General features: G+C 40.0%; 1 protein-coding gene across 6 annotated transcripts in view; it reads right to left on the reverse strand.

Annotated features, from left to right (window-relative positions):
- Positions 1–27,954, reverse strand: part of PRELID2 (PRELI domain containing 2) — a 67,901-nt gene that overhangs the window by 15,388 nt on the left and 24,559 nt on the right. For all 6 annotated transcript variants that reach the window (XM_025447302.3, XM_025447304.3, XM_025447309.3 and 3 more), the window contains one exon: positions 18,673–18,778. In XM_025447302.3, coding sequence (XP_025303087.1) covers positions 18,673–18,778 — 106 coding nt within the window. The remainder of the gene's footprint in view (positions 1–18,672; positions 18,779–27,954) is intronic.

Here is a 27,954-nt window from a genome sequence, read left to right on the forward strand (position 1 = left end):
CCATCAAAAAAGAAATATTACCATTTGCAATAATGTGGATGGAACTAGAGAGTATTATGCTAAGTGAAATAACTCAATCAGAGAAAGACTATTATGATTTCACTCATATGTGGAATATAAGAAACAAAACAGAGGATCATAGGAGGGGAGAGGAAAAAGTAAAACAAGATGAAATCAGAGAGGGAGACAAACCATAAGAGATTCCTAACCACAGGAAATAAACCGAGGGTTGCTAGACAGGGCGGAGTAGAGGGATGGGGTAACTGGGTGTCGGGCATTAAGGAGGGCATGTGATATGATGAGCACTGGATGTTTGTTTTTTTAAAGATTTTATTTATTTATTCATGAGAGACACAGAGACACAGAGGGGAAGCAGGCACCCCGTAAGGAGTTCGATGTGGGACTCGATCCTGGGACCCCAGGATCACGCCCTGAGCTGAAGGCAGATGCTCAACCACTGAGCCACCCAGGCACCCTGAGCACTGGGTGTTATATAAGACTGATGAATCAATAACCTCTGCCTCTGAAACCAATAATAGATGACATTTTAATTAAGTGGATTTAAATAGGAAGGAAGGAAGGAAGGAAGGAAGGAAGGAAGGAAGGAAGGAAGGAAGGAAGGAAGGAAGAAAGCAGGCTGGCTACTGCCCTACTAGGCTATGCCAAGCACATTATAGACCTGGTCTCATTTAATCCTCACATTCAATGTACTTCAGTGACAAGAAGAAAATGAGACTCAGAGAGGCTCAGAAACTTGACCAACGGCACCTGGCTACATAAGGGTAGAATCCAGATTCATACCCAGGTTTTCATGACCGAGCTCACAATACACTCCCACCTTAAAAAGGGAGAGTTGCAGGGTTCTCTTCTCAAATCACCAACAAATGACATGTTGCCTTAGGCACAGTCCTTCCTGCCATCCCAAAGTTATTTCCAGCTACAGCTGGATAATTTCCATTTTATATATTTAGGGGAGACAAGATCACATGCAATTCCTGAAACTGCTCAAAGGATAAAAGCACCTCATCACACCTCCAAATGCCCTTCGTCTTCTGTTGACACCAAGTGAAGCCCTCTCGTGAACTAGGAAGCAGCTGGAGGACAGGCGTGTGCACAGGAAACATTTCTAGTTCGACATGGTATCTGCCAATTGGAATTCCTTGGTTTTACCGAATGCCAACTAGTGAGGCAGTTACTTCCCACAAAAAGCTTTTCATCATTTCTTGGGGATACAACCTGGCAAGGATGAATGAGACATAAGGTCACAGCTTTGAGTCGGGGGGCTGTAACAAACATTAGTTACAGAAATATGAGGGCTCACCCTCACTCCCCATCCTTCACATCACCAGTGTGATGACAGAACCATGAAGGCCACACCAAGTTAACGAAGTGACGCCTTTTTATGCTGAGTGAAGTAAGCCAGTCGGAGAAGGACAAACATTATATGTTCTCATTCATTTGGGGAATATAAATAATAGTGAAAGGGAATATAAGCGAAGGGAGAAGAAATGTGTGGGAAATATCAGAAAGGGAGACAGAACGTAAAGACTGCTAACTCTGGGAAACGAACTAGGGGTGGTAGAAGGGGAGGAGGGCGGGGGGTGGGAGTGAATGGGTGACGGGCACTGGGTGTTATTCTGTATGTTAGTAAATTGAACACCAATAAAAAATAAATTAAAAATAAAAATAAATAAAAAAATAAAAAATAAAAAATTTCAAGCATTTAATGTGACAAATTAACACGAACACTCAGAACAAAAGCTACAAAAAAGAACTACATCATAAAATCACTAGATGCAAATAACATTCTAAAGATAAACTACCTGCTGTTTTGAAGAGTCAATTATTTGCAAAGGGGAGAAAAAGTACCACGTAGTGCTCACAGATGCAAATATTCTTGAAAATCCCCAGCCATTATCCCCATTATCCCCCATTATTATCAAATAATAGACTGATAAAGGGAAAGAGAGAGTGAAGAAATGGTTGTAATAACACAGTTGATACTCTTCAAAAATTGCTCTATTTCAATTGCTAACTAAATGAAAGCATTATTGGTTAATCCCTAGGATCTTATCCTTTCTATTGTTTGGTCCCAGATATTCCTTCATGAATTAATAACTCCCACATGGGTGATGTTCTAAATCTACCAGCTGCCTTGAATGTTTAACACTGTAATAAAATTCTTCCCTTGGATAAAAAAAGCTAAGGTTTATAAAAAAAAAATACATTCATACATCCCTCACTTGGTGAACTGCAAAGGTGGGACTCCTTTTAAGTAACAAGCACTTGTAAACGATGCTGGCTCTCTCATTCTGAGACTGAAGCAAAACCCTCTAGACTCAGGCACACCTGATTCACACTGTTTGGAATTTGGCCAAGAAATTCAGGTTCCCTGGGAAATCATTTGTTAGACTGGCTCAAGTGGAAAGGGGCGAGCTGCTCGAGAGTGAATTAGGAGGGATATGGAGTCTAGTTCATCAAGTACAGAGACTAAGGGTCTGACTGCCTCATGGGAATATGGGTTTACCGCTCACCACTTCTGGGATTTTGGGCCAGTCGACTTACCCTTCTGTCTCCTCATCTATAAAAATGGTCATAACAGTACTTACTACAGAGCAGTGTTCAGCAAATTGAAGGAGGTGTAAGGCACATAAGGTCCTGAATATGATGCCTGGGGCACAAGTGCTCAATAAAGATGACCTATTACTACCTTTCTTATTACCCCAGAGGCTAAAAAGTTTGGCTGCTTTTAAGGCTATTTTAAAAATAAAATAGGACAAAAACAGGGACACCTGGGTGGCTCAGTCAGTTAAGCATCTGCCTCTGGCTCAGGTCATGATCCCAGGGTTGTAGGATTGAGTCCCACGTCTCTGCTTCTCCTTCTCTCTCCCAGCCCCTCCCTGCCAGATTGTGCTTGCTCTAATAAATAAGATAAAAATCTTAAAAAAAAAAAAGGATAGACACAAAGTTTTAGCAGTTTCAGAAAATCATACAACAATACGCACATCTGTTCACTAATTCAGTAGATATTTACTGAGCACTGGCTATGTGCTAGGTACTAAAGCTAAAGCAGTGAACCCACACTGATGCCTTCTGTTCACTCGGGAACACACAGAATCATGGCAACAGTCACTTCAGGGAATTGTTTTTTTTTTTTTTTGGGGGGGGGGGGTTCTTTAGATTTTATTTATTTATTCATGAGAGACAGAGAGAGAGAGAGAGGCAGAGACACAGGCAGAGGGAGAAGCAGGCTCCATGCAGGGAGCCTGATGTGGGACTTGATCCCAGGACTCCAGGATCACGACCTGAGCTGAAAGCATCAACCACTGAGCCACCCAGACATCCTCAGGGAATCGTTTCTAAGGTAATGATACAAAATATAAAAGAGTCTACATATAAAGATGTTTCACTTGGTCTCGATTCCAATGGGACACCTGGATATAACTTCAGTGCTCAATCCTCAAGAAACAGGGAAATCAATTATTATAGAACAACTTAATGAAATATATGTAGTCATTAAAATGTTGGCTTAGCGGTTTCTATAGTTGCTGTGGTAGGCATTTGTGCTATAATATTTCTTGAAAAGAGCAAGACATGAAATTGTACTTATACTGTAATTATGACTTTTTTAAATCTGCATATAAAAGACTGAAAAGAACATGCCAATTTGAGCTATAGTGAGTGGCAAGAGAGTTATTTCTAGAGTATTTAACATGTGCCAAGATATTTTAAGCACTTCTTTATACTATTCCCTTTTATTCTCCTGTTCCGAAGGTAGGTACTAACATTGGCATTTCACCCAGAGGCTCGATCTGTACACACCCTATGAGAATGGGCCCTGAGAATTAAATTCAGGTTCCAGTGACTCCAAAGCCAGACTTATCATAACCACTAAACATCTGCAGCCTTAATAGGAAAACTAACTTTTGCTTATAACTTCCTTGCACTTTTCTTTTTAAATAATAACTAATTATTTGCAGTGTGCCAAGTCCTATCCTGAGCATTTCATGAATGTAACTCATTTACCTCTTACAAGTAACCTAATGTAGTAGGTTCCAGTATTATCCTCACTTTACAGACAAGGAAAATGAAACTCAGAAAATTAAGTGGCTTACTCAAGGTCACATAGCTGATCAGCACGGGGCATTCTGCTAGTTTTCAAAGAGAGCTAGGGCAAAAGAACATATATGGCTCTGCTGAAAATATATAATTTAAAACATTTATGTGCAGGCAGCACATATTCAAAAACATTTTAAATAAAACCTTAATATTTTTTTGTTTGATTACAGATTGAAAGTGTCTTTTGGGGAGGAGTGCAGCCATTTTTTAAATTATGAAATACTAGAACATATCAAGAAGAAAAGGGAATAGAAAAACCAGTAAGCTTTAAAAAAGTTTAGTATCTTATAAAGTAACAAAGCTACATCCCCACCAGAGACCACTGATTGAGAACATTTTTAATTAATAGCCTTTAAATTCTTCTTAAACTGGTGACAATTTGAAAGGAATAAATTAACTCTCAAAAGCCCACCATTTTCCTTTACTAAGCAAATTCAGAGAAAAATAGTTTAGCTAGAATCTAAGGAAGAAAGCTAGACAACAAACAATGGGTCAAGAGGCACCTGGGTGACTCAGTAGGTTAAGCGCCTGCGTCTTGATTTTGCCTCTCAGGGTAGTGAGATCAACCCTTGTGTTGGGCTCGGCACTGAGCCCAGAGCCTGCTTACGATTCTCTCTCTCGTTCCCATTCTGCCTCTCCCTCCCCCTTCTCTCTCAAGGAAGGGAAGAAGAAAGGGAGGGAGAAAGGGGTCAAATCCCAGGCAGCAAGTAGGATTCCAAAGAAATGGAAGGTGACAAAGAAATATCATCCTAACAAACCTGGGTTCATAAGCCACAGGCTTCTTTCTTCCTTACCAGGCAGATACTCCAGCCTTCTCCCCTCCTCCTGCTGGGGCTTTGCCTGGTACCACAAGTCCCACAAAGGGTGGGCACCACCGTCATTCAGCAAGAGATGAAATTCTCCCACAGAGTGGGGAGACAGAAAAAGAAATCCCCACCGACAGAGGAGGAAGAATGATCAAGGGAAACAGCTGGACACCTCAGAGAACTCAGAGAGCATTTAATTAGTATGCTGCAGGGCTTAAGCTCACAACCGAGTTTAACTATTGGATGTACCTTTAAGGAATTAAATTACCTTTGCAATTCAAGTTGCTCGACCCAGAATTCTGTATTAATTCGTGATCTGAGAAGCCTCAATGACATTTTCCTGGCCTTGTTGGTCAAACTAAAAATCTTAATTTAGCACAAAGAACCCTGCTGAATTCAAGTCCAGTCCTACAATAGATTAGATCCACAAAAGATTTGTGCCTCAAATGCACTTAATCCACACAATCTGCAGACACAGCCCCAATTTTCCCAGTATTTCAATGCCACCTGGCCAGAGCTGTTTCAGTTTTCAATTCTGTGTCTGCCTTAGGTTTTTATGAGGTATGTGAAGATTTATGGTGGCCACAAATACCTATTTTTCTCATTGTCTTTGTTTTTGAATTTAGCGCAACTGAGTGGGAATGCGAGCTCAAAAAAGCAATAGGTTTGGTCGGAAATTCTATCGAGAACAGTGGAGAGAACATGGCTCCCAAATCCCCAAAGATTCCTGGGTCGGTGTGAGAGTAAAGGAGCATCAGGAAAGCAAGCATCACAGTGTTAGGGAGACAACGACATTTTCTCCATGTTCTGACAAGTATTGACTTCAAGGTCATCTGACTTCAAGGTCATACCCCCTGCTGTCCTGTCGCCTCACCCAAGCTTTTAGGGGGAAAGGATTCTGTCCTGCAAGTCAGGGAGTCAAAGAGTACCTCAGTTAAGAGGATGGGCTCTGAAGTCAACACCTGGAATTCTAGGTCTGCCACCTGCAGCTGATGACCCTGGGCAAGTAACCTCTGTGCCTCCACTCCCTCATCTGTAAACCAGGGAGGGAGGTGGAGAGTCACTGGGAGAACTCTCTCACGCGGAGTCACGAGGAGAACTCACTGCTCATAAAATAGTGCAGTGCTTGGCTCAAGGTAAACACTCAATAGATTATAGTTAATATTGATATAGTATCTGATTTTCTCCAAATTTCCAGAACAGTCTGAGTTTTCAGAAGGCATGGATTAAAAATAAGCCAACCTATCTATTATCAGTCACCAATACCTCAAAGACCCCTACAACACCTATAAATCTTTGTAATACACAGTTTATTTAGTTCGCCTGAACAGGACTATAAAATGAAATTGCAACACCCCTACCACATGTTTACCATCCACTCCCTTGCTAACTAGTGTTTTTTGAAAGCATGTCTATTATTTTAAAATATTTTACGGCTACCACCTCAACCCTTGACTATCTATCTACCTGTTATATGAATCATCTCTGATGTTGCTAGACCCCGATTTAGCTTAAACTCCTGAATTTTTATGCTGGCTTAAAGACTATCAGAAAAAAATAAAAATTAAGTCTTGGTATTTACACACTGAGGGAAAGGAGGGGCAGCTCCAAAAAAAAACCCCATAACATGTCAGAATTGAAAACAACCCTCCTAGTCTAGTCCAATCCCCAATTTATAAAAAATGATACTGAAGTTCAGAGCAGTCAGTCCAAGCAATGTGGCCACTGAGAGCAGCCAAAGCAGGGTCACCACCCAGATTTCCTGAATCTTGGCCCCTGCTTTAGATGATGTGCGGAGACATGATTCCTGATCACTACGCAAATAACACCAGTGACGCATCTCGGGGTCAAGAAACCACCTTCTGGGGCAGCCCAGGTAGCTCAGCAGTTTAGCACCGCCTTCAGCCCAGGGCGTGATCCTGGAGACCCAGGATTGAGTCCCACGTCAGGCTCCCTGCATGGAGCCTGCTTCTCCCTCTGCCTGTGTCTCTGCCTCTCTTTCTCTGTGTTTCTCGTGAATAAATAAATAAAATCTCTAAAAAAAAAAAAAAAGAAAAGAAAAGAAAAGAAAAGAAACCACCTTCTGCCATTTCAGCTAAAGCCTAACTTCTCAGGTTCATCTAATTTTACAGAAGGCAATGCCCCACAGTTGCAGCTGGCCCATTTCAGGGATTCCCCAAAGTTTTACCACTGAGCAGTCTATCACAACCCTGTTGAATTCCAATGAGCCATCAGGGATTCTGGATTCCTAAATCTCATGGTTGAGGTAAAGGCATTGACTTAACCTCAGGGAAAGGACTGTTATCACTCACAGAATACTCATTTTCACCGAGTGGTTTTCACTACAAAGGCTACATTGCTCAGGACTAAAACTCTAGAAATAGCAAGACAAGCTGAGCTGATGGGGAGGGGATAGATATGTAAGAAGAGGGCAGTTACTATTATCATTTAACTACTATTATCATTTTGAAATAAGTTGTTAAAAATCAGAATTCCTGGTAATATCCTCACAGCATCTAATGAATAAATACGGTGTAAATTAACCTATTTGAGTACTCAAGAGTAGGATTAAAAAGTATTATCAACAGAAGTAAATTGAGAGGTAAAATAAACTCTCTGGAACCAAGGACAGAACATAGTTCATCAATTCTTTCAAATGGTTCAAGTAATGGAAAAAATCTTGAAAAGATTCACATAACCGAGAAGGAAATACAAGTTTCCAACATACAGTCAGCAGAATATTATACTGATGTGCCTATGTCATACTTGTGACTTTTATTTATTCTTTTGAATGACAGTTTTATCTGCTGTCTCCATCTCAGAATTATTGGGTTTTGAAATGTCCACTCTATTTTAGGGTTGTGACTACCATGGGTGTCTACTAGACATTCATTTCACAGATGAGGGGAACTGAGCAGCTCAGACAACCAGTCCGAGGTAACACATTAGCTTGGGGGAGGACTGAAGTCAAACAGCTAGTTAATGACAGAAGCATTAACTTTCAGTGTCTTCAGAGGAGGAATCAGCAGACTAGAGAGCTAGCAATTTCATTTCCTCTTCACAATAATCCTATGGGGGTAGAATAATGAACGCTGCTTTCCTAATGACAAATGTAAGTTCTAAGAGGTTAGGTCCTTCATTCAAGTCACACAGCAAGAAAACCAGAAATATCCGGTAGGCCTGCAGTGAAAGCTACAAATTAGTAAAATTCTTTTGTAAGGAAATTTAGCCATTTGCATCAAAGGTTTTAAAAATGTGCACACTCTTTAACTGAGGAAGTGATGAGAAATACACACAAGTATTTATACTCATGGAATTACCACAACATTATCTATAATGGTGAAAAAAAATAGAAACCAACAATAAGAAATTATGCCAAAAGAATTATTATGAAGGCATCAAAACTCATGTCTTCAAGGCAAATGTTAATGATATGTCCATAAATGAAAAAGATGGGCTAAATAAACAGAATAATCCCAACTTTGTCTTTCAAAAACTACCAAAGGTACATGTATGTCTTTGTGTATGTTGGCATACATATGCCAACATACACAAAGACACACAGAAGGAACTAAATCAAAATGTTAAATGTGGATACACTGAGTAATAAAATAACAGATCTTAAAAAAACATAAAAAGTCATATTTAAAGCACCATAAACTGCTACAATCTGAAATTTTTGTTCAGGTAAGTACCTAAGAGAGCATATTATAAAAATTATCTTATCAGAGAACTTCCATTAGACTAATAATTCTTGAAGTTTCTCTATGTGCCAGCTATATTTCATATACGTGCCCTCATTTAATCTTTAAAATAACCATATGAAGTATGGTCACTATCACTCCATTTTAGAGATGAGAAAAATGAGGGTCCAGGACGTGAAATGTGACATCTAGGAAGTAAAAAAAACCAGATCATGAACCAAAGAGCACTTCTCTAAAGCTTCACATTTAATCCTTATGTTAAACACGTTTCATACTGAATAATTGTGGGACCCAGGAAATTTAACAAAAATCCCCTACCCCTGGACAAGCAGAGCAGGACTAACTCCATTTTGTGCTACACCCGCCATCTCATGTATAACCCTCACATGACCTGCTTATTGCTTAAGGCGCTGCCCCACCCTAGTCTAGCCGCTGAGCATACCCTTACCGGAAATCGGCTCATAACAATGTAACCCCGCCTTTTGCCCGCCAAAACTGCGCCAATTCTGACCAGAGTGATAGGCTAGTTCAAATGGTCACTATAGGGTAAACTGTGATTCAATTGGCCACCTGCATGTGGACCGACATGACTGTGCAACTTTCTATGTGTGTTACAATCTCATTGGCCACTGGCCCCTATAAAGCTGCTACGCCTCTTAGCCTCAGGGTCCTAGCCCCTGCTCTGCTGTGTGCAGTATACTTGGACCCAAGCTCGAGCTTGTAAATAAACCCTCATGTACTTGCATCGGTGTCGGCTCCTTGGTGGTTTCTCGGATTTGCAATCTTGGGCACAACATAATCTTTCTAAAGGCAGAATATACTAGGTTCAGGAACTGATGTCTGGTTCATGATCATCAGGATATCTATAATTTTTTTTAAAGATTTTACTTATCCATTCATGAGAGACACAGAGAGAGAGAGAGAGAGAGAGAGAGAGGCAGAGACACAGGCAGAGGGAGAAGCAGGCTCCATGCAGGGAGCCCAATGCGGGACTCGATCCCGGGTCTCCAGGATCATGCCCTGGGCCAAAGGCGGCGCAAAACCGCTGAGCCACCCAGGGATCCCCAGGATATCTATAATTTGCTTCAAAGTACTGCAGCACACATACACTATAATATTATGGTGCATGTGTTAGTTCACATCATACACCAGGGACAGTAGGGTGTCCCAATGCACCTTTCGGGTTGGGCTATGAGCATTTTAATCAGAAAATTCACTCCCCAGAAACTTCAGTTACCTTTATGATTGAAAACAGCAGGGGCTTTGTTAACTGGAATAAGGAATGTTAAAATTGTGACTTTTCACTGATAATATTAGCGACATCCTAGTGAATGTGAGAAATGGACTCTCAATAGAATTAGTGGAACCTAAGATATAGGGATCAGCCCAAATTTCGAGATATACCTGTCCTTGCACAATGAAGGTCTAAGAGTCTACCACCAAGCCCCAACCAACTTTAGGGATGGCACCGAAGTTCATGCCTAGATGGTCCTCTGACCACCCACTGCATCAGAAGATTTGGCTGCCTGATGCTATCCTTAAAACAGTTGAATCCTGCCTTGGGAATAGTGTCAGCTCTGCTCTCTGTGGGCTAACTGTTTAAGCAGTTCATGGTCAGAACATCCAAAAGGACAGAGACTTAATCAGATTTATAAAACAGGTAAACTATTTTGTGCCTACTTAGAAACAAATGGTTAACAAAATGTCCGTTTGTGTCGCAGAACTTTTTTATAAGCTGGCAGTAAGGTTGTGAGGGTGCAACCCTTACCAACTTTTTTTTTTTTAAGATTTCATTTATTTATTCATGAGAGACACACAGAGAGAGGCAGAGACACAGGCAGAGGGAGAAGCAGGCTCCATGCAGGGAGCCCGACGTGGGACTCATCTCAGGACCCCAGGATCACACCCTGAGCCAAAGGCAGACACTCAACTGCTGAGCCACCCAGGCGTCCCCTCTTACCAACTTCTAATTATCATTAATTCCCAATATGTACCATAAAGAATTGGTGACTTGGCATTCCATTCAGCTGAGGTCAGTACCGTAGGCAGCGCTGATGCTGCTCCTAGTGAGCCAGGCCTGCCTTGTTCAATCCCCTTCCCTTGAGTGCAGGCTACATCTAATGAACACAATACAAAAAATGAAATGAATGTCACTCCTACGATCAGGTAACAAGAACTATGGCTTCTGCCTTGCGGGCAGTCTCCTGCCCTTTCTTGCTTGCTGCCATGTTGTGAGAACCCCATATGGCAAGGAACCAAGGGAAGTTGATAAAATCCTATCAGCAACCATATGAACACATTTAGAACTGAGTATCCCCATAAGAGCCTTCCCCGGAGATCACAGCCCCAGTGAACCCCTTGATTCTATCTTTGTATGACCCCGAAGCAGGGGACCCAACTAGCCATGGCCAGACTCCAGATCCACAGAAAATGCGAGACCATAAATATGTGTTGTACGCAGTAGAGTGGTGGGATAATGTGTTACACAGCCATAGATAACCAAGATAGTTTGCAAAAATGATGCAAATAGTAGCCAGGTTTTTCAAATGTCCTTTTGGACTACTACATATAGTGTGTGTGTGTGTGTGTGTGTGTGTGTGTGTGTGTGTGTTGTGTACGCTGTGTGTGTACACATATATACATACACACACATTTATATATACTAGTATATACACAAGAATAGTATCTTCTGTCTCAGAGAATTATATTCCACTATTAAAATGTATTTTTATAAACACCCTAAGGAAACAGCATGTTCAGATATCTTTAGCTGTAGCGTGTGTAGGCCAGACCTTCTCTAAAGTGATGTTCAAACTGTGTGACTTGCCCACATTGTTTCAGTGACAAGTATTTCACATGCTGTTGAATTCAGCCTCTCTCCACTTCAGCCTCCGGATCAACACAAGAATAATGATGGGACTAATAATGGGGCCTTGCCAGGAGAGTGGCTAAGATAACAAATTATTTTATTACACATTGAAAATGTATTTCACAAACTTAAAAAAAACAAAAGAAAAGAAAATCCTCTAAGCAAGTGCATAATGAGAGCTCTGCATTTCCACAGCATTTGCAGTGTCTCCAAGCACAGAGACAAGTGGGCTAAAAAAGAACACTTGCATGACAAGAGTGTTATCATCCACATTATCTCCTAAGCCTCTCCCAGAAGAATAAAACAGGAAATCTGCAAGAACCATGTGGGAGTTCACCAAAAGGTTCTTAACCATTTTGGTTTGGAATTTTGGGGGTTGAGGGCCAGGGGGATTGACTGGGGATTGTTTGGACGTGAAGAGATGGAGACAGTTACAACCAGTGTGGTATGAAGCATACTTTCTCAGCGGGAACCATATCAACACAAGGTGACAATTTGTTTTGGGGAGTGAAAAATACCTTACATTTTTCTTTGCATACATAAAAGCAAAGGTATAATATGGTACATAAGCAGATAGTATATCTGTGGTATTGGTATTTCATGGGAAGGGGTAAAAATAGAAAAAAAATTCTAAAAGGGCTCACTGGGTATGGGTGGGTGATAATGGAGAAAAGGTTGAAAACCAAGACCCAAAGGCTACCTTCCCCAAGGTGGGAAGCACCTGCAGAGCCACACATGCCCGGGAGACTATCCTGATCTCTCTGTGGTGTCCTTCTCCTAGGATCCCTGAGGTAGGACTTGAGTGGCCTGGGCTCCACCCACCTCTGCTTCACAGCTGTTGGCCATTCCCCTAGACTGCAGAAATGTGTATGAAGCTTTTCATGTGTCTCAGACTTCCTTCAATTCCTGTTTTCCTTCAGATCTGTTTTCCTGATTTGTTTTTTGAACGTGCTTACTTACCTCAAGGCAAGTTAAAATATGTACTTGGCATGCAGTGTGCTACTCGTCTACGGCACTTTTCAACACTTCCAATCCATCATGGATCAAAACTGTCCACCAGGACATGAAATTATGATAGAGAGACAAAGACTATGGTAGCATCAAGAGAAAACTGCATGCTTCTCAGACTCAGGAAGGCACCATATGGCACACTCACTAGTGTCACCAGCCAAGAGTATAGTATATATAGCACCATTCTTCTGGACAGACTTGAGAAAAATATGTAGTAATGGTACAGTCCATTGCTGCCATGGACAAAGATAGATTGCTATCTCAAACTTTTAAGCAGCTACTCAAAAATTTAAACAGAATTACCTTATAATGAAGAAAAAGAATTGAGAGCGAAGACCTGAACAGATATTTACAGACCCATATTCATGGCAGCCATTATTCACAATAGCCAAAAGGTGGAAGAAACCCAATATCCACTGATGAATAAATAAATAAATAAGATATGGTATATACAAATAATGGAATACCATTCAGCCTTAAAAAGAAATACTGACACATACTCTGACATTGATAAACCTTGAAAGCAATATGAAGGGGATCCCTGGGTGGCTCAGCGGTTTAGCACCTGCCTTTGGCCCAGGGCGTGATCCTGGAGTCCCGGGTAATCGAGTCCCACATCAGGCTCCCTGCATGGGGCCTGCTTCTCCCTCTGCCTGTGTCTCTGCCTCTCTCTCTCTCTGTCTCTCATGAATAAATAAATAAAATCTAAAAAAAAAAAAAAAAAAAAAAGAAACAAGAAAAAAAGAAAACAATATGCAAAGTGAAATAAGCCAGAAACAAAAGCACAAATATTGTATGATACCACTGATACAGAGTACCTAAAGTAGTCAAATTCACAGAGACAATAAAATAAAATGGTGGTTGCCAGGAGCTGGGAGGAGTGAGGAATGGGGAGTTATCATTTATTTAATGGCTACCAAGTTATTATTAGGAAGATGAAAAAGTTCTGGATTTGGATGGTGCTGACAGCTGCACAATACTGAATGTACTTAATGGCAGTAGACTGTGCACTTAAAAATAATTAAACTGGTAAATTTTATGTAACACATATTCTATCACAATAAAAAATCTTTAATATAGTTTTTAATATTTGAAGTGGGGGGGAATCAGGAGATCTTCACTGTAGGTTTACCTCTACATCTTGATTTACAATTTTGGCAAGTCAAATAACATATGGAACACTCATGCTTCCTCTTCTCGAACATTCTGCTTCCCAAACTTACAGATCAACACAGGGACTCAAGAGCTGATCCCCCATTGTGCCCCTAAGAGTCAGAGCCAGAGAGTCTGTGTGTCGTGCTTGAATCTGGATTTGATCAGCGGCTCAAGAAGTGAAGGTCTTCCCATTGAGAATCCATGATTCCCTGAACTTTCCAACTGATGGATGACATTTTTCCTCTCATCTTTTGTATGTTACCAACCACATCATTCCCAACATCACCTTCACGTGTATGTTTTCTTTTTACTGAGGCGCAACTGGCATACAACTTTATATTAGTCTCAGGTGTACAACAGAATAATTTGGTATTTGTATATACTGTGGTCCAGTTAGCGTTCATCACCATACAGAACTACAGAATTCATTTTTCTTGTCATGAGAGCTTTTAAGATTTACTATCTTAGCAACTTTCAAATATGTGATATGGCATTCATTAACTACAGTCATTGTGCTCAGCAGGGAGTCTCCTTGGATTCTCTCTCCCCCCTCCCCCTTCTCTCTCTCTCGGTCTCTCTCACAAACAAGTAAATAAATCTTTAAAAGATAAGAGGTAATTTGGGTAATGTATACCATACGTAGTGCTTCGCATCTAGGAACCCCTTCTAAGTACAGTTGTATTTCAATATCCTTTCCAGCACTGATCATAGTGCTAAGCACCGAACCCCAAGTGGGGCTCAGTAATTCTCACCATCGACAGATGTTTATTCATTGCCTGTCAGGCTTTCTACCCTGAGTTAGATACCTGTGAAGTAAAGATGTATAAGCTTTACTCCACTCTTGTAAATTCTGTCTCTTTCCTACCTGTGTCTCCAGAATCCTACCCAATGCCTGACACATTGTTGATTCCCAAAGTATTTGTGGAACTACACTTCTGAGTTTAAGATCCAGTGTGTGTTCATATGACTTTGAAAAGAAACAAAAACAAACGTAACCACAAAAGTATGAAAGTTGGATGTGAGTTGGATTTTTTTAATTCTTAAAAACAAAAAGAACACCTTATGTATATTTGACCTGTGTTTTTCAATTTACTGAAAACTTTCAAGCATAGTTTTCATACCTGCTTGTGGGGATGCATTAAAATTCCCACCTTGTTGACAATAAAACTTAGGATTGGGACGCCTGGGTGGCTCAGCAGTTGGGCATCTGCCTTTGGCTCAGGGTGTGATCCTGGGGTCCTGGGATGAGTCCCACATTGGGCTCCCTTACAGGGAGCCTGCTTCTCCCTCTGCCTGTCTCTGCCTGTGTGTGTGTGTGTGTGTCTCTCATGAATAAATTTTTAAAAATCTTAAAAAAAAAAAAAATTAGGGTCTGAGGGGTAAAGTGATTTATGCCACAGTATAATGACAAGGGGCTTTAGTGGACTAGAAATTAGAACAGCTTCCATTTCAAAAACATAGTGGTTGACTTGGCTACCAGCGGGCAATCCCCATTCTCCTGCCCACATACTTTCATTCTAAGAGGAAAGTGAGGTCCTTTCTGAGTAATATATGAAAAGTCAGCAACTGTGTCAAAAAAGCCCCTGAACTGCAAGTCACCTCAGAGTGGTGAAGGGAGGAGAGGAAAACAAACTGTGGAAGGCTCTGGAGGAACACAAGTGACCTCACCTTGGGGATCCATATCTAGGGCTAGCTTCTAATTTACAAACACAGAGATATAAACTTTGTAAGTGCCTCATTGTGCTTTTTCTGGATAAAAATAGATATCAGATCCACCTTTACCTTTACTACACAGCCTTAAGGATAAAGTCCTAAAGTGAAAATTAAATCACCTAAAACACTCTCATGGTAACTTCCACAAAAGCCATTTATGCAGGCTCAGCTGTGAAGGTTTATCACGAAGTTAGGCTGATACCAGAAAACATCACTACTTGGATAAAAGGTAAAAGACAATTTAGCACAAGTGGCTCCTAAAATTGAAAAGCTAACTCATTAAGCCTCTTAAAAGAGAAAAAAAAAAAAAAAAGGCAAGTCAGAAAAGGCAAAACCTAGTAGGAAAAATATATTCTTACTTCTGAGCAGAAGTAAGATAAAGGAGAAATTAGTTGGGTTCCTCGCTTTAAAAATTTAAAGTCACTTGGTGATTTCCAGATAATATTCATCAGAAACCAACTGAAATGTAGCTGTGCATTCTATCTTCTTTCTGCTCATTTCCACATAAATGTAGGAGCACTACACAAGCTACTATGGGCTGAGGGGAACTGGGATTAAGATGTATACACCCTCTCTCTGCCATCAAGAACATAGAATCTATTGTGAGACTATGCTAGAAACCTTTGGGTATGGACACATCCCACCACCCTTTTCCCTGGGAAGTGACCCATCCCAACCCTGACCCACATAGTCACAGCCCAAGTTGAGCCCTATTCGTAAAACTCGACTTCTGCCCATGAAAGGACAAGAGTCCCTTCTGAAGATTTTGGAAATGAAGGAAATAAGCAGACAGTCTCTTTGTTGGCCAGAACTCTATGTAACACACACACCTGGACATGCTCTACAGTCTGTGGAGGAGAGAAAGAAAATAAAACAGATGCATATTCTTATATTCTTACATAGTGCTGAAAAAGGAATATTATGGGTTTCTGGCAGCTCCTGTCCCAGGGCAGACCATTCTGAAGCCCACCTGCTTCATCACCCTTGTACCTTTACAGTGAGCTAAAGTAGTTTCTGTTACTTGCAACCAAAGAGTCCTAATTAACTACAGAGGGAGTAAGACCACCATAAGTGCATCTGATACACAGCACAGCGCTAAGGAGGCAAACATTCAGAGTCATTTATCTGAACATATCATGCACAGTAAAGGGGCAAAGACTTGTTGTGAAAGATGGCGATGTGAGACCAGACTCTACCCTCTGCCAGTCCCATGACCTTGAGTAAATCCATCTAGCCCAAGCCTAACACAGTGCCTAGCACAAAGAAGGTACTCAGCATATATGTGTAAGAAAAAGGAAGGCAGATAAATAGCCAACCACATATTAGGTGCACTTATCCCTTCAAGACATTTCTCATCAATATAAGGGGACTAACAGTGTCTACGCATCTCACAGGATCAGAATATATACAACCAGTGTATGGTTAAAAGTCATTAATAGGTTCAGACTGATGGACGAGTCAAATATAGACGTGCCTGAACTAATCAAAGAATATTTATGTATCTAAAGCAAGGGTTGGAAAACTGAATAGCCCACAGGCTAAACCCAGCCCACCACTTGTGTTTGTATGGTCCACAAGATAAGAACGGTTTTTATCAAAAAAATAATAATAATAAAAAAAAAGAATGGTTTTTACAAATGAACACTGCAATTTGATGGTAGGGAACACTAACTTTGAGTCACAATCTAGCTAAATGTTATGTTCCCCCACAAAATAGAACACCATTTTTCTCCTTAGAAGAACTGCATTATAAACAAAATTCAATTATCATATTTTTAATTTTCTCAATGAGAAATCTGTGGAAATTTATTTCTCTCTTGTTATAAAGTATCAACATACTATCATACATACCATACAAAAGGCAGTTTGCCTTTTGGCCCACAATTCCTAACATATTTACTATCTGGTTCTTTACAGAAAAAGCTTGTCAATTTTGATCAAAACAATGTACAAGAAAACTGACTCAGGGATATAACAATGAAATTATTCTTCTCATCAGCCCCATTAATTTTAGCCCCATTTGCAGAAACATGCATACTTTGCAATATAGCAAAAAAACCTGCAGTCACGTCTGAGTGAGTAAAGGTCACATCAGACCTTCCAGAGGCTTGGCTACTTCACAGCCAGCTTAAACAGGCCGGGCCAGTCTATGCACCTCTAGGCCAGGAACACATCATTAATCTTGACGGTATGTTTAGGGGGTACAGTACAGGATCACTTACTCATCGTCACCCTCAGCCTCCCCAACTACCCACGGTCCAGGTTCATTCTTGAACCTAGACTTGCAAAGGGAGAACAAAGTTCATTACCCAGAAAATCTGAGTCCATTACAATATTCCTTCAGACCAGCCATTAAACCTACTATTAAAACTATTGTTCCACAAATAACAGCCATTAAACCTACTGCCATTAAACCTATTATTACACAAAACAAAACGAGGTAATACATGCATAGCATTCGTCCTGAGTAAACCTTGGAAGTAAGTGATTATGCTCATCACAATTAATAACAATTGAAAAGTACAATATTATAAATAAAACAAGGTATTGAAAATGAATTTGTCACTAATTCAAAACGCCTGAAACAGATATATACTCAGGCAAAAGGAACAGACTTTATCCTAAAGAAGTTTTGAAAATAATGCTGTGAAGGCAAGAAAATAGTAAATCTGCAGCTCTACATAAGACAGATGTTAAGACAGATGTAAAAGTAGAATAGCACTACTTAAAACAGGGTATAGACCTTAAAACTATTCGGCGGCCTCTGAATCACCTTCATGGAAGCCTAAGCTCCCACAAGAACAGCGTTTGAAAACCACAAGAATTGACAACCAGGAGCTCATATAAATAGTCACTTCAAAGGTTTGTGAGGATAAAATGAAATAAATAAAAAGTGGTTTTTACGGTGAATGATACTTAGTAAATGCTCAATAAATATCGGTTATTACCTTTTTTATGAAAAAGTTGTCTTCATACTGTATATATTGAAAATATAATTATTCATTCTAATTATATCTCTTAATTAGACTCTAAGTATTTTCCATATTATTACATATTCTTCACTGGCATATTTTTTAATTTAATGGGTCACATATGGCACTTAAGTTTTACTTTGAATCGGATTTATGTAGTAATTAGTAAACATAATTATTTTTGCATCTATTTGCTTATTTTTGTTTGTTTATTAACTGCATTTTTTTTCATGATGTCTGCTCGTGAGCCTTATTCAATAACCCAATGGGAATCTTCATGGTTTCTTAAAATGAACGTTGGTTCAAAGCAGAAGCAAGCTTACCTTCTGGGCTCCTTGTCTCAAGAATGTGCTGGCAAAAGTTTCCAAAATGCAGTTGAGAAAGCCAGCCCCTGTGATTGAAATCCTCCCTCTCTGAATGAACTCTGTCCTGTAAAAAATTTAAAAATTAAAAAATTTTTAAAAATCTTTGATGTCATTCTATGTTTTGGATATTTAAACTATAGAAATTTCCAACAGCATAATTACCACTTACAATCAACAAAGAACAATATCTGTAACAATTCAATAATTGCCTATTATAACAAAAGTTTTGTTAAAAATAGTTTATATAGGGGAACCCTGGGTGGCTCAGCGGTTTAGCACCTGTGTTCGGCCCAGGGCATGATCCTGGAGTTCCAGGATCCAGTCCCAGGATCCAGTCCCCACACCAGGCTCCCCGCGTGGGGCCTGCTTCTCCCTCTGCCTGTATCTCTGCCACCCCTCCCCCTGTGTGTGTCTCTTATGAATAAATGAATAAAATCTTTTTAAAAAAGAGTTAATATAAGCAATTATTTTACTCAAAGAATATTTGTTTCATGTTGCTAAAAGAATAAATATTAAAAGTTCTGATCACACATAGAAATAATTGTAACTATGAGAGGTGATGGGTGTGTTAGCTAACCTTATTATGGTAATCATTTCATAATACCTACATATATAAAACCATGTTGTATACCTTAAACTTACAGTATGTTACATGTCAGTTATATCTCAATAAAGCTCAGGGGAAAAAAGTTCCACACACTGACCGGCTACTGTACACTAAGCACCTCACCTAGTGCTAGAGACTCACAGAGGAAAAAAGTCTCTGCCTTCCAAGATCCCACTGACTCGTGGAAAAGACAAATAGGCAAGTGGCCGAGTGTCACACCAGCAAAGAAAGGAAAAACCATTCCAATCAGGAAGACCACAAGGACTCAGGCAAGAGAACATGAAGAAACAGAGAATGTCTGAGAAGCCACAAATTATCTGAAAAAGCCCAAAACTGACTAAGGAGCTTAATAAATTCTGTTCATCAGAATGACCAGGGCATAAGGTGGGCATGAGAGATATTAGGAGAGGAAGAGGCTGAAGGACAAATGGAGACCAGATTGCAAATTGTCTTCTCATGCTGAGAAGCTAAGACTTGATCCTGCAGGCAATGAGGACTCCCCTTCTGAGGCCACCAAGTCACAGGTACAGTTACATGCACACCACTGACTAAATAGCTTGTTGCCACCCTTTAATGCTTTTAGACAATCTCCTATTCCCCATTTGCAACAAACTCACTCAATGAGTTCAGCAAGCATTTGCTATGTGAATAAATTCATTAATATTACATTTCTTTACAACCAAAAGTGTTCAACAAAGAAAATATTTCCTCTATTTTCTTCTATCTCTATGGAAAAAGAGACAGGAGCCATGTCTCCTATATGTGTATTTCGGGGTTTGTGTGTGCATATATAGATATCTCTATATAGACATATAGATATACAATATATAAGTACATTCCCTCACAGTAAGAAAGATATTTTGAGAAAATAATGGATCCAAAAAGCTGTGATTTTGGTAAAAAATAGTTATCATAACTCTTATTAGACTGATATGATAATTTCTGATTCTCTAATAGCAGTAGCCTCTACATTCAGATTGTGCATTCTGTAAAAGGAAGCCTTCAGCTCTCTCTCTTACACACACACACACACACACACACACACAGAGTTATCCTAGCCAATCTGACATAAATAGTCTAAGCAAATAGTCAGTCTAGGCAAAGCAGCTTCCACCTCTTAGATTTAAGCCTATTTAAAATGATTTGTTCATGTAAAACTATATCCTAGTGACACTAATCTTTCCTGTCTTTATTCCAGATTAGTCAGAGTAGAATTTTACAGTGATTTTAATATTTAAAAATGAAAAGTTGAGCAGTCTTACACTCCTGGGAGAGATAAACTCTTCAGTCCTCAAGGCAAGTGTAGGTGAGGGATTAATAAAAGTCTCTCTTACATCATATTCTAACCAATATTTCTTTCTGCTACTTTTGGGAGATGTAAGTGCTCAGAAAAGCATTCTCATGGTTTGCCCACATATCAGAGAATAACAAGGCAGTAAAGCGGGGTCATGCCCTCACCATCATTGAAATGAGTTTATCCTAGTATATTTTAAGACTGCTAGAGAAGGAAATGTTGCACTTTCCCTCAATAATTCATTGACAAAGCACATCATTTTCTTCTTACTATACATAGGCAACCTAAATCCTGCATGCTAGATAAGCCTTCTTTTAAGTTCCCTGGCAAAACACAGCAGGTTACACAACAATATACAGTTTAATTTCAGCTCTGAGAGAGAGAGAGAAGAAAGAAAGAAAGAGAGAAAGAAAGAAAAAGAAATAACGGAAGTGAAATATGAAAAGAATCTCTGGACATTAGAATTATAGGTGTTATTTTTTTAATCTTCTTCCTTTTACTAATTTTCTATAATATATACTACTTGGTAATCACCAAAACTAATAATAATAAGGACCCAAGGATCATTTTTTTAATAAATTTATTTTTTATTGGTGTTCAATTTACCAACATACAGAATAACACCCACTGCTCATCCTGTCAAGTGCCCCCCCCAGTGCCCATCACCCATTCACCCCCCCGCCTTCCTCCCCTTCCACCACCCCTAGTTCGTTTCCCAGAGTTAGGAGTCTTTATGTTCTGTCTCCCTTTCTGAGATTTCCCACACATTTCTTCTCCCTTCCCTTATATTCCCTTTCACTATTATTTATATTCCCCAAATGAATGAGAACATATAATGTTTGTCCCTCTCCGACTGACTTACTTCACTCAGCATAATACCCTCCAGTTCCATCTACGTTGAAACAAATGGTGGGTATTTGTCGTTTCTAATGGCTGAGGAATATTCCATTGTATACATAGACCACATCTTCTTTATCCATTCATCTTTCGATGGACACCGAGGCTCCTTCCACAGTTTGGCTATTGTGGACATTGCTGCTAGAAACATCGGGGTGCAGGTGTCCCGGCGTTTCATTGCATCAGTATCTTTGGGGTAAATCCCCAACAGTGCAATTGCTGGGTCGTAGGGCAGGTCCATTTTTAACTCTTTGAGGAACCTCCACACAGTTTTCCAGAGTGGCTGCACCAGTTCACATTCCCACCAACAGTGTAAGAGGGTTCCCTTTTCTCCGCATCCTCTCCAACATTTGTGGTTTCCTGCCTTGTTAATTTTCCCCATTCTCACTGGTGTGAGGTGGGATCTCATTGTGGTTTTGGTTTCTATTTCCCTGATGGCAAGTGATGCAGAGCATTTTCTCATGTGCATGTTGGCCATGTCTATGTCTTCCTCTGTGAGATTTCTCTTCATGTCTTTTGCCCATTTCATGATTGGATTGTTTGTTTCTTTGGTGTTGAGTTTAATAAGTTCTTTATGGATCTTGGAAACTAGCCCTTTATCTGATACGTCATTTGCAAATATCTTCTCCCATTCTGTAGCTTGTCTTTTAGTTTTGTTGACTGTATCCTTTGCTGTGCAAAAGCTTCTTATCTTGATGAAGTCCCAATAGTTCATTTTTGCTTTTGATTCTTTTGCCTTCATGGATGTATCTTGCAAGAAGTTACTGTGGCTGAGTTCAAAAAGGGTGTTGCCCATGTTCTCCTCTAGGATTTTGATGGAATCTTGTCTCACATTTAGATCTTTCATCCATTTTGAGTTTATCTTTGTGTATGGTGCAAGAGAGTGGTCTAGTTTCTTTCATTCTTCTGCATGTGGATGCCCAATTTTCCCAGCACCATTTATTGAAGAGACTGTCTTTCTTCCAATGGATAGTCTTTCCTCCTTTATCGAATATTAGTTGACCATAAAGTTCAGGGTCCATTTCTGGGTTCTCTATTCTGTTCCATTGATCTATGTGTCTGTTTTTGTGCCAGTACCACACTGTCTTGATGACCACAGCTTTGTAGTACAACCTGAAATCTGGCATTGTGATGCCCCCAGATATGGTTTTCTTTTTTAAAATTCCCCTGGCTATTCGGGGTCTTTTCTGATTCCACACAAATCTTAAAATAATTTGTTCTAACTCTCTGAAGAAAGTCCATGGTATTTTGATAGGGATTGCATTAAACGTGTAAATTGCCCTGGGTAACATTGACATTTTCACAATATTAATTCTGCCAATCCATGAGCATGGAATATTTTTCCATCTCTTTGTGTCTTCCTCAATTTCTTTCAGAAGTGTTCTATAGTTTTTAGGGTATAGATCCTTTACCTCTTTGGTTAGGTTTATTCCTAGGTATCTTATGCTCTTGGGTGCAATTGTAACTGGGATTGACTCCTTCTCTTTCTTCAGTCTCATTGTTACTGTATAAAAATGCAACTGATTTCTGGGCATTGATTTTGTATCCTGCCACGCTACCAAATTGCTGTATGAGTTCCAGCAATCTTCGGGTGGAGATTTTTGGGTTTTCTTTGTAGAATATCATGTCATTGGCGAAGAGGGAGAGTTTGACTTCTTCTTTGCCAATTTGAATGCCTTTAATGTCTTTTTGTTGTCTGATTGCTGAGGCTAGGACTTCCAGTACTATGTTGAATAGCAGTGGTGAGAGTGGACATCCCTATCTTGTTCCTGATCTTAGGGGAAAGGCTCCCAGTGCTTCCCCATTGAGAATGATATTTGCTGTGGGCTTTTCGTAGATGGCTTTTAAGATGTCGAGGAAAGTTCCCTCTATCCCTACACTCTGAAGAGTTTTGATCAGGAATGGATGCTGTATTTTGTCAAATGCTTTCTCTGCATCTAATGAGAGGATCATATGGTTCTTGGTTTTTCTCTTGCTGATATGATGAATCACATTGATTGTTTTACGAGTGTTGAACCAGCCTTGTGTCCTGGGTATAAATCCTACTTGGTCATGGTGAATAATTTTCTTAATGTACTGTTGGATCCTATTAGCTAGTATCTTGTTGAGAATTTTTGCATCCATGTTCATCAGGGATATTGGTCTGTAATTCTCCTTTTTGGTGGGGTCTTTGTCTGGTTTTGGAATTAAGGTGATGCTGGCCTCATAGAACGAATTCGGAAATACTCCATCTCTTTCTATCTTCCAAACAGCTTTAGGAGAATAGGTATGGTTTCTTCTTTAATGTTTGATAGAATTCCCCTGGGAAGCCATCTGGCCCTGGACTTTTGTGTCTTGGGAGGTTTTTGATGACTGCTTCAATTTCCTCCCTGGTTATTGGCCTGTTCAGGTTTTCTATTTCTTCCTGTTCCAGTTTTGGTAGTTTGTGGCTTTCCAAGAATGTGTCCATTTCTTCTAGATTGCCTAATTTATTGGTGTATAGCTGCTCATAATATGTTTTTAAAATCATTTGTATTTCCTTGGTGTTGGTAGTGATCTCTCCTTTCTCATTCATGATTTTATTAATTTGAGTCTTCTCTCTCTTCTTTTTTTTTTTTTTCCCTCTCTCTTCTTTTTAATAAGGCTGGCTAATGGTTTATCTATCTTATTAATTCTTTCAAAGAACCAACTCCTGGTTCTGTTGATCTGTTCCACAGTTCTTCTGGTCTCGATTTCATTGAGTTCTGCTCGAATCTTTATTAACTCTCTTCTTCTGCTGGGTGTAGGATCTATTTGCTGTTTTTTCTCTAGCTCCTGTATGTGTAAGGTTAGCTTTTGTATTTTGGTTCTTTCCAGTTTTTGAATGGATGCTTGTATTGCGATGTATTTCCCCCTTAGGACTGCTTTTGCTGCATCCCAAAGATTTTGAACGGTTGTATCTTCATTCTCATTAGTTTCCATGAATCTTTTCCAAGGATCATTTCTATATAAATAAAGGTATTCTTTAAAAGGCTCTGCACTTCCAAGAACCATTCTCAGCAAAGGTACATGCTAACTTCTGACTTATCATTACTTAAAGTCTCATTAAATCACATCTTGGCTTTCCTTTTCCTACCCTATGTAACCAAGTGTTTGATGTTTCACTCAAGAGACATAGAAATGATTCAAGTTTTCCTACATGTATCTTTTATCTCTGCAAAGCCTAAAGGAAGGGCTGCATCACATTTATGAGGTTATATACCCAGGGTCACTTTTACTCTTCAAAAACTCTACAGTAACATTGTATAATGTATCAGACATGGTGTTATCTTCTGAGGTTGTTACTCTTAAAACATTTTCCCTCTTTTACACACAGAGGAACCTCTGGCAAAAAGAAGTTAAATAATTTGCCCAGAGTCATATAGATTGGTGGATGTAGAATCATCATTGACTGCTTCAAAGCCTCAGTCCTGCTCCTATGTCAGCTAATGACACAGCCACCCTCCTAGTCTATGATCCCAGAGACCTCAGCAACACGTTATGTAATTATTCCCTTTCTAATCAAACAAAATATTCCATCAGTCAGAAGATAGTGTTTATTTTACTTCTAATGCCCCCTCAAAGGCCATGTTACTCTTCCCTGCCACTGCCTGGAGTTAGATTAGCAATTTTCTCTTTCCAGAACCACAACTGCCTCTCAGTGGGCTCCTGTTCTCCAGCGGGCACTCTTTATAATCCACGCTGCCCAAAGTCAGCTTCCAAAACACATGCTGATCTTGTCATGGGCTGCTTACAGTCATAGAGAATACACCCTGCATGCTCAGTTGAGATCCATCCGTATCACTACATGTAGCTATTGTCCGTTCGTTTTCGTTGGCGGACAGTGTTCCATTGTTTGAAAATACCCCAAGCTGGGACGTCTGGGTGGCTCAGCGGTTGAGCATCTGCCTTTGGCTCAGGGAGTGATCCCAGGGTCCTGGGATTGAGTCCCGCATCGGGTTCCCTGCGAGGAGCCTGCTTCTAGAGAGAGGCAGAGGCATAGGCAGAGGGGGAAGCCTATGTCTCTGCCTCTCTCTCTCTGTGACTCTCATGAATAAATAAATAAAATCTTAAAAAAAAAAATACCCCAAATTATTTATCCATTCTACTGAAGATGAACATATTACAATGCATCCACGTACAAGTGTCTCTAAAATATCAAAAAGTTGAATGTCTGGGTCACAGGACATGTGAGGTTTCACCTTTAGTAGATGACATCAAATGTTTTTCCTAAATCGTTTTACTTATAGGGTTTTGTTGTTGTTTTATAGCTTCAGTGCCAAATGCAACGTGGTAGGAAAATGGAAGCACATGGTAGAAAAATCAATAATGTATTAGGAACAAAAGGATGGAGAGAAGGGAGAGGGTAGAGAAGGAAGCAAAAGAATGAGAGAATTTATAATACATCTCAATACATTTGTCAGAACAATTGAACTAAATATCTCAAGATTTCCCCCTGCTAACGTCAGTAGGGGGCAGCCTTCACCTGGCTCAAAGATGAGGCACCAACAGCATCTGGAAAATAATGTTGGAAGAGGAGCCTCATTCACTCTGGTTGTGCCTGTATCAGAGTCACATCTACTGCTCTGCCCACAGGCAGGCATAATTCAATACAAAACACAATGGAATCATGACAAAGTTCACCTCAAACCTAGGAACCCCTTTCTGAAAGTGAATGCTAGCTTATCCAATCAGTCTCCTACTTTTAGATCACTAAAAAACGTGTTTCCTTCTGGATTTGGGAAAATAAAAAAGTTCAGAGGAAACATGGATAAATTAATTCCCAGAGCACGCAGCCACTAGCTCTGAATCCTCAAAACGGCAGTTTCCGGGAAAGCAAAAGCTCTTAATGAGATCCTGTCCTTGAATTATTGACTGGTTAGGTATGGCAAATCTTGCCTAATTGTTTTCATGATGGGAATTTAATTGAAGTGTCTTTGAGGGGGAAAAAAGTTTCCACAGATATTCCTGTTATAATGACATCTCAGTTCTAATCATGGTGCTCCTGCCATTCCCCTGTAACCACGCACAAGGACGGCCTCTCGTGCTCCCTAGGTCTGACAGTGCTGCAGACTGCCTGGCTCATAGGTGAACTCTACCAAGCCAGAATATGTGGTCTCTCCTACCCCATCTTACAAACCCATTTATGTCACAGTGCTTCCTCAGAGAACCAACTCAATTTACAGAGTTCCCAATAAGTACTAGACAGTCTTCAGCCTACACACACACACACACACACACACACACACACAAAGGGAGAGAGAAAGAGAACATAGATTAAGGGTGTAGTTTCTGGAGTCAGATTCCTTGGATTCACAACTCCTAACACAGAATGGAGATCTACCAACATAGGCAAGTACCTAATGCTGTGTAAGGTTCAGACACCTCAGTAAAATGGGATTATACCCATTTTATATTATATACCAATAATACCTATTACATGGTTGTTCCAAAGGTGAATAAGGTAATATGTGTAAAGCACTCAAGGTAATATGGGTAAACATTCAATAAATGTTAGTTGATAATACTAACCTACTACGATTACTACTACTAATAATAATGCTGTTTACTACACCACCATTAGGATTCCCATTTACACAAAGACAAACACTGTATCTGAGAAGTTAAACGCTCATACCACAAATCTAACTCCGATCAACTCCCGAACCTTTATACCTCATTAAATTCCAGGTGACATTCGATCATCCTAAACCACTTAGGGAGGCAATGAAACCCTCCCTACCTGTTCTGGCATTCAAAGCCCTTGGAGCTCCAGAGCCCTCCCATCTTACCAGCATCCTCCTCACCTTGCTATCACACATCACACTCACAGGCTCTGCACGATAGCCATGTGAAACCAAACACTCCTCTGGCCTCTCTAGCCCTCGCTCCTGAGGCCCTCCCCCTCTGAGTTGCTCTCCTCTAACAAGTCCCAGGAATGGGTTGTTAACAATAGCCCTAAATTATTAATAGTGAGCTGCAGCAGGGAATATCCCAATGCTAAGGAATTATCAAGTGGTAGTAGAATCTCAGGAGCCAAACAGCCTAGCACAGGTATATATTATAGGGAAAGACGGCTTAGTCTCTTAAAACATGGTATTTAAGAACTGATAATCAATTATAATAGATAACACTTGTTTTAAGTAGGCTCCACACCCAGTGTGGAGACCAAAGCAAGACTTGAATTCAGGACCCTGAGATTAAGACCTGAGCTAAGATTAAGAGTCGGATGCTTAACCAATTGAGCCACCCAGGTACCCCAGATAACACTTGTTAATAGCCTACTGTGGTAAAGCATTAAGTCCGTTGTATACACTATTTCAGCTAATTCTCACAACAGTCTTATGAGGTAATATTAATGCCATTTTACCGATTAAAAAAAAAACAGGTTCAATGAGGCAAATTTGCTAAGGCCTCACAAAAATAAGTGGCAGGGCTACTATTT

This window comes from Canis lupus, chromosome 2, assembly GCF_003254725.2.
Source record: "Canis lupus dingo isolate Sandy chromosome 2, ASM325472v2, whole genome shotgun sequence".
NCBI lineage: Eukaryota > Metazoa > Chordata > Mammalia > Carnivora > Canidae > Canis > Canis lupus.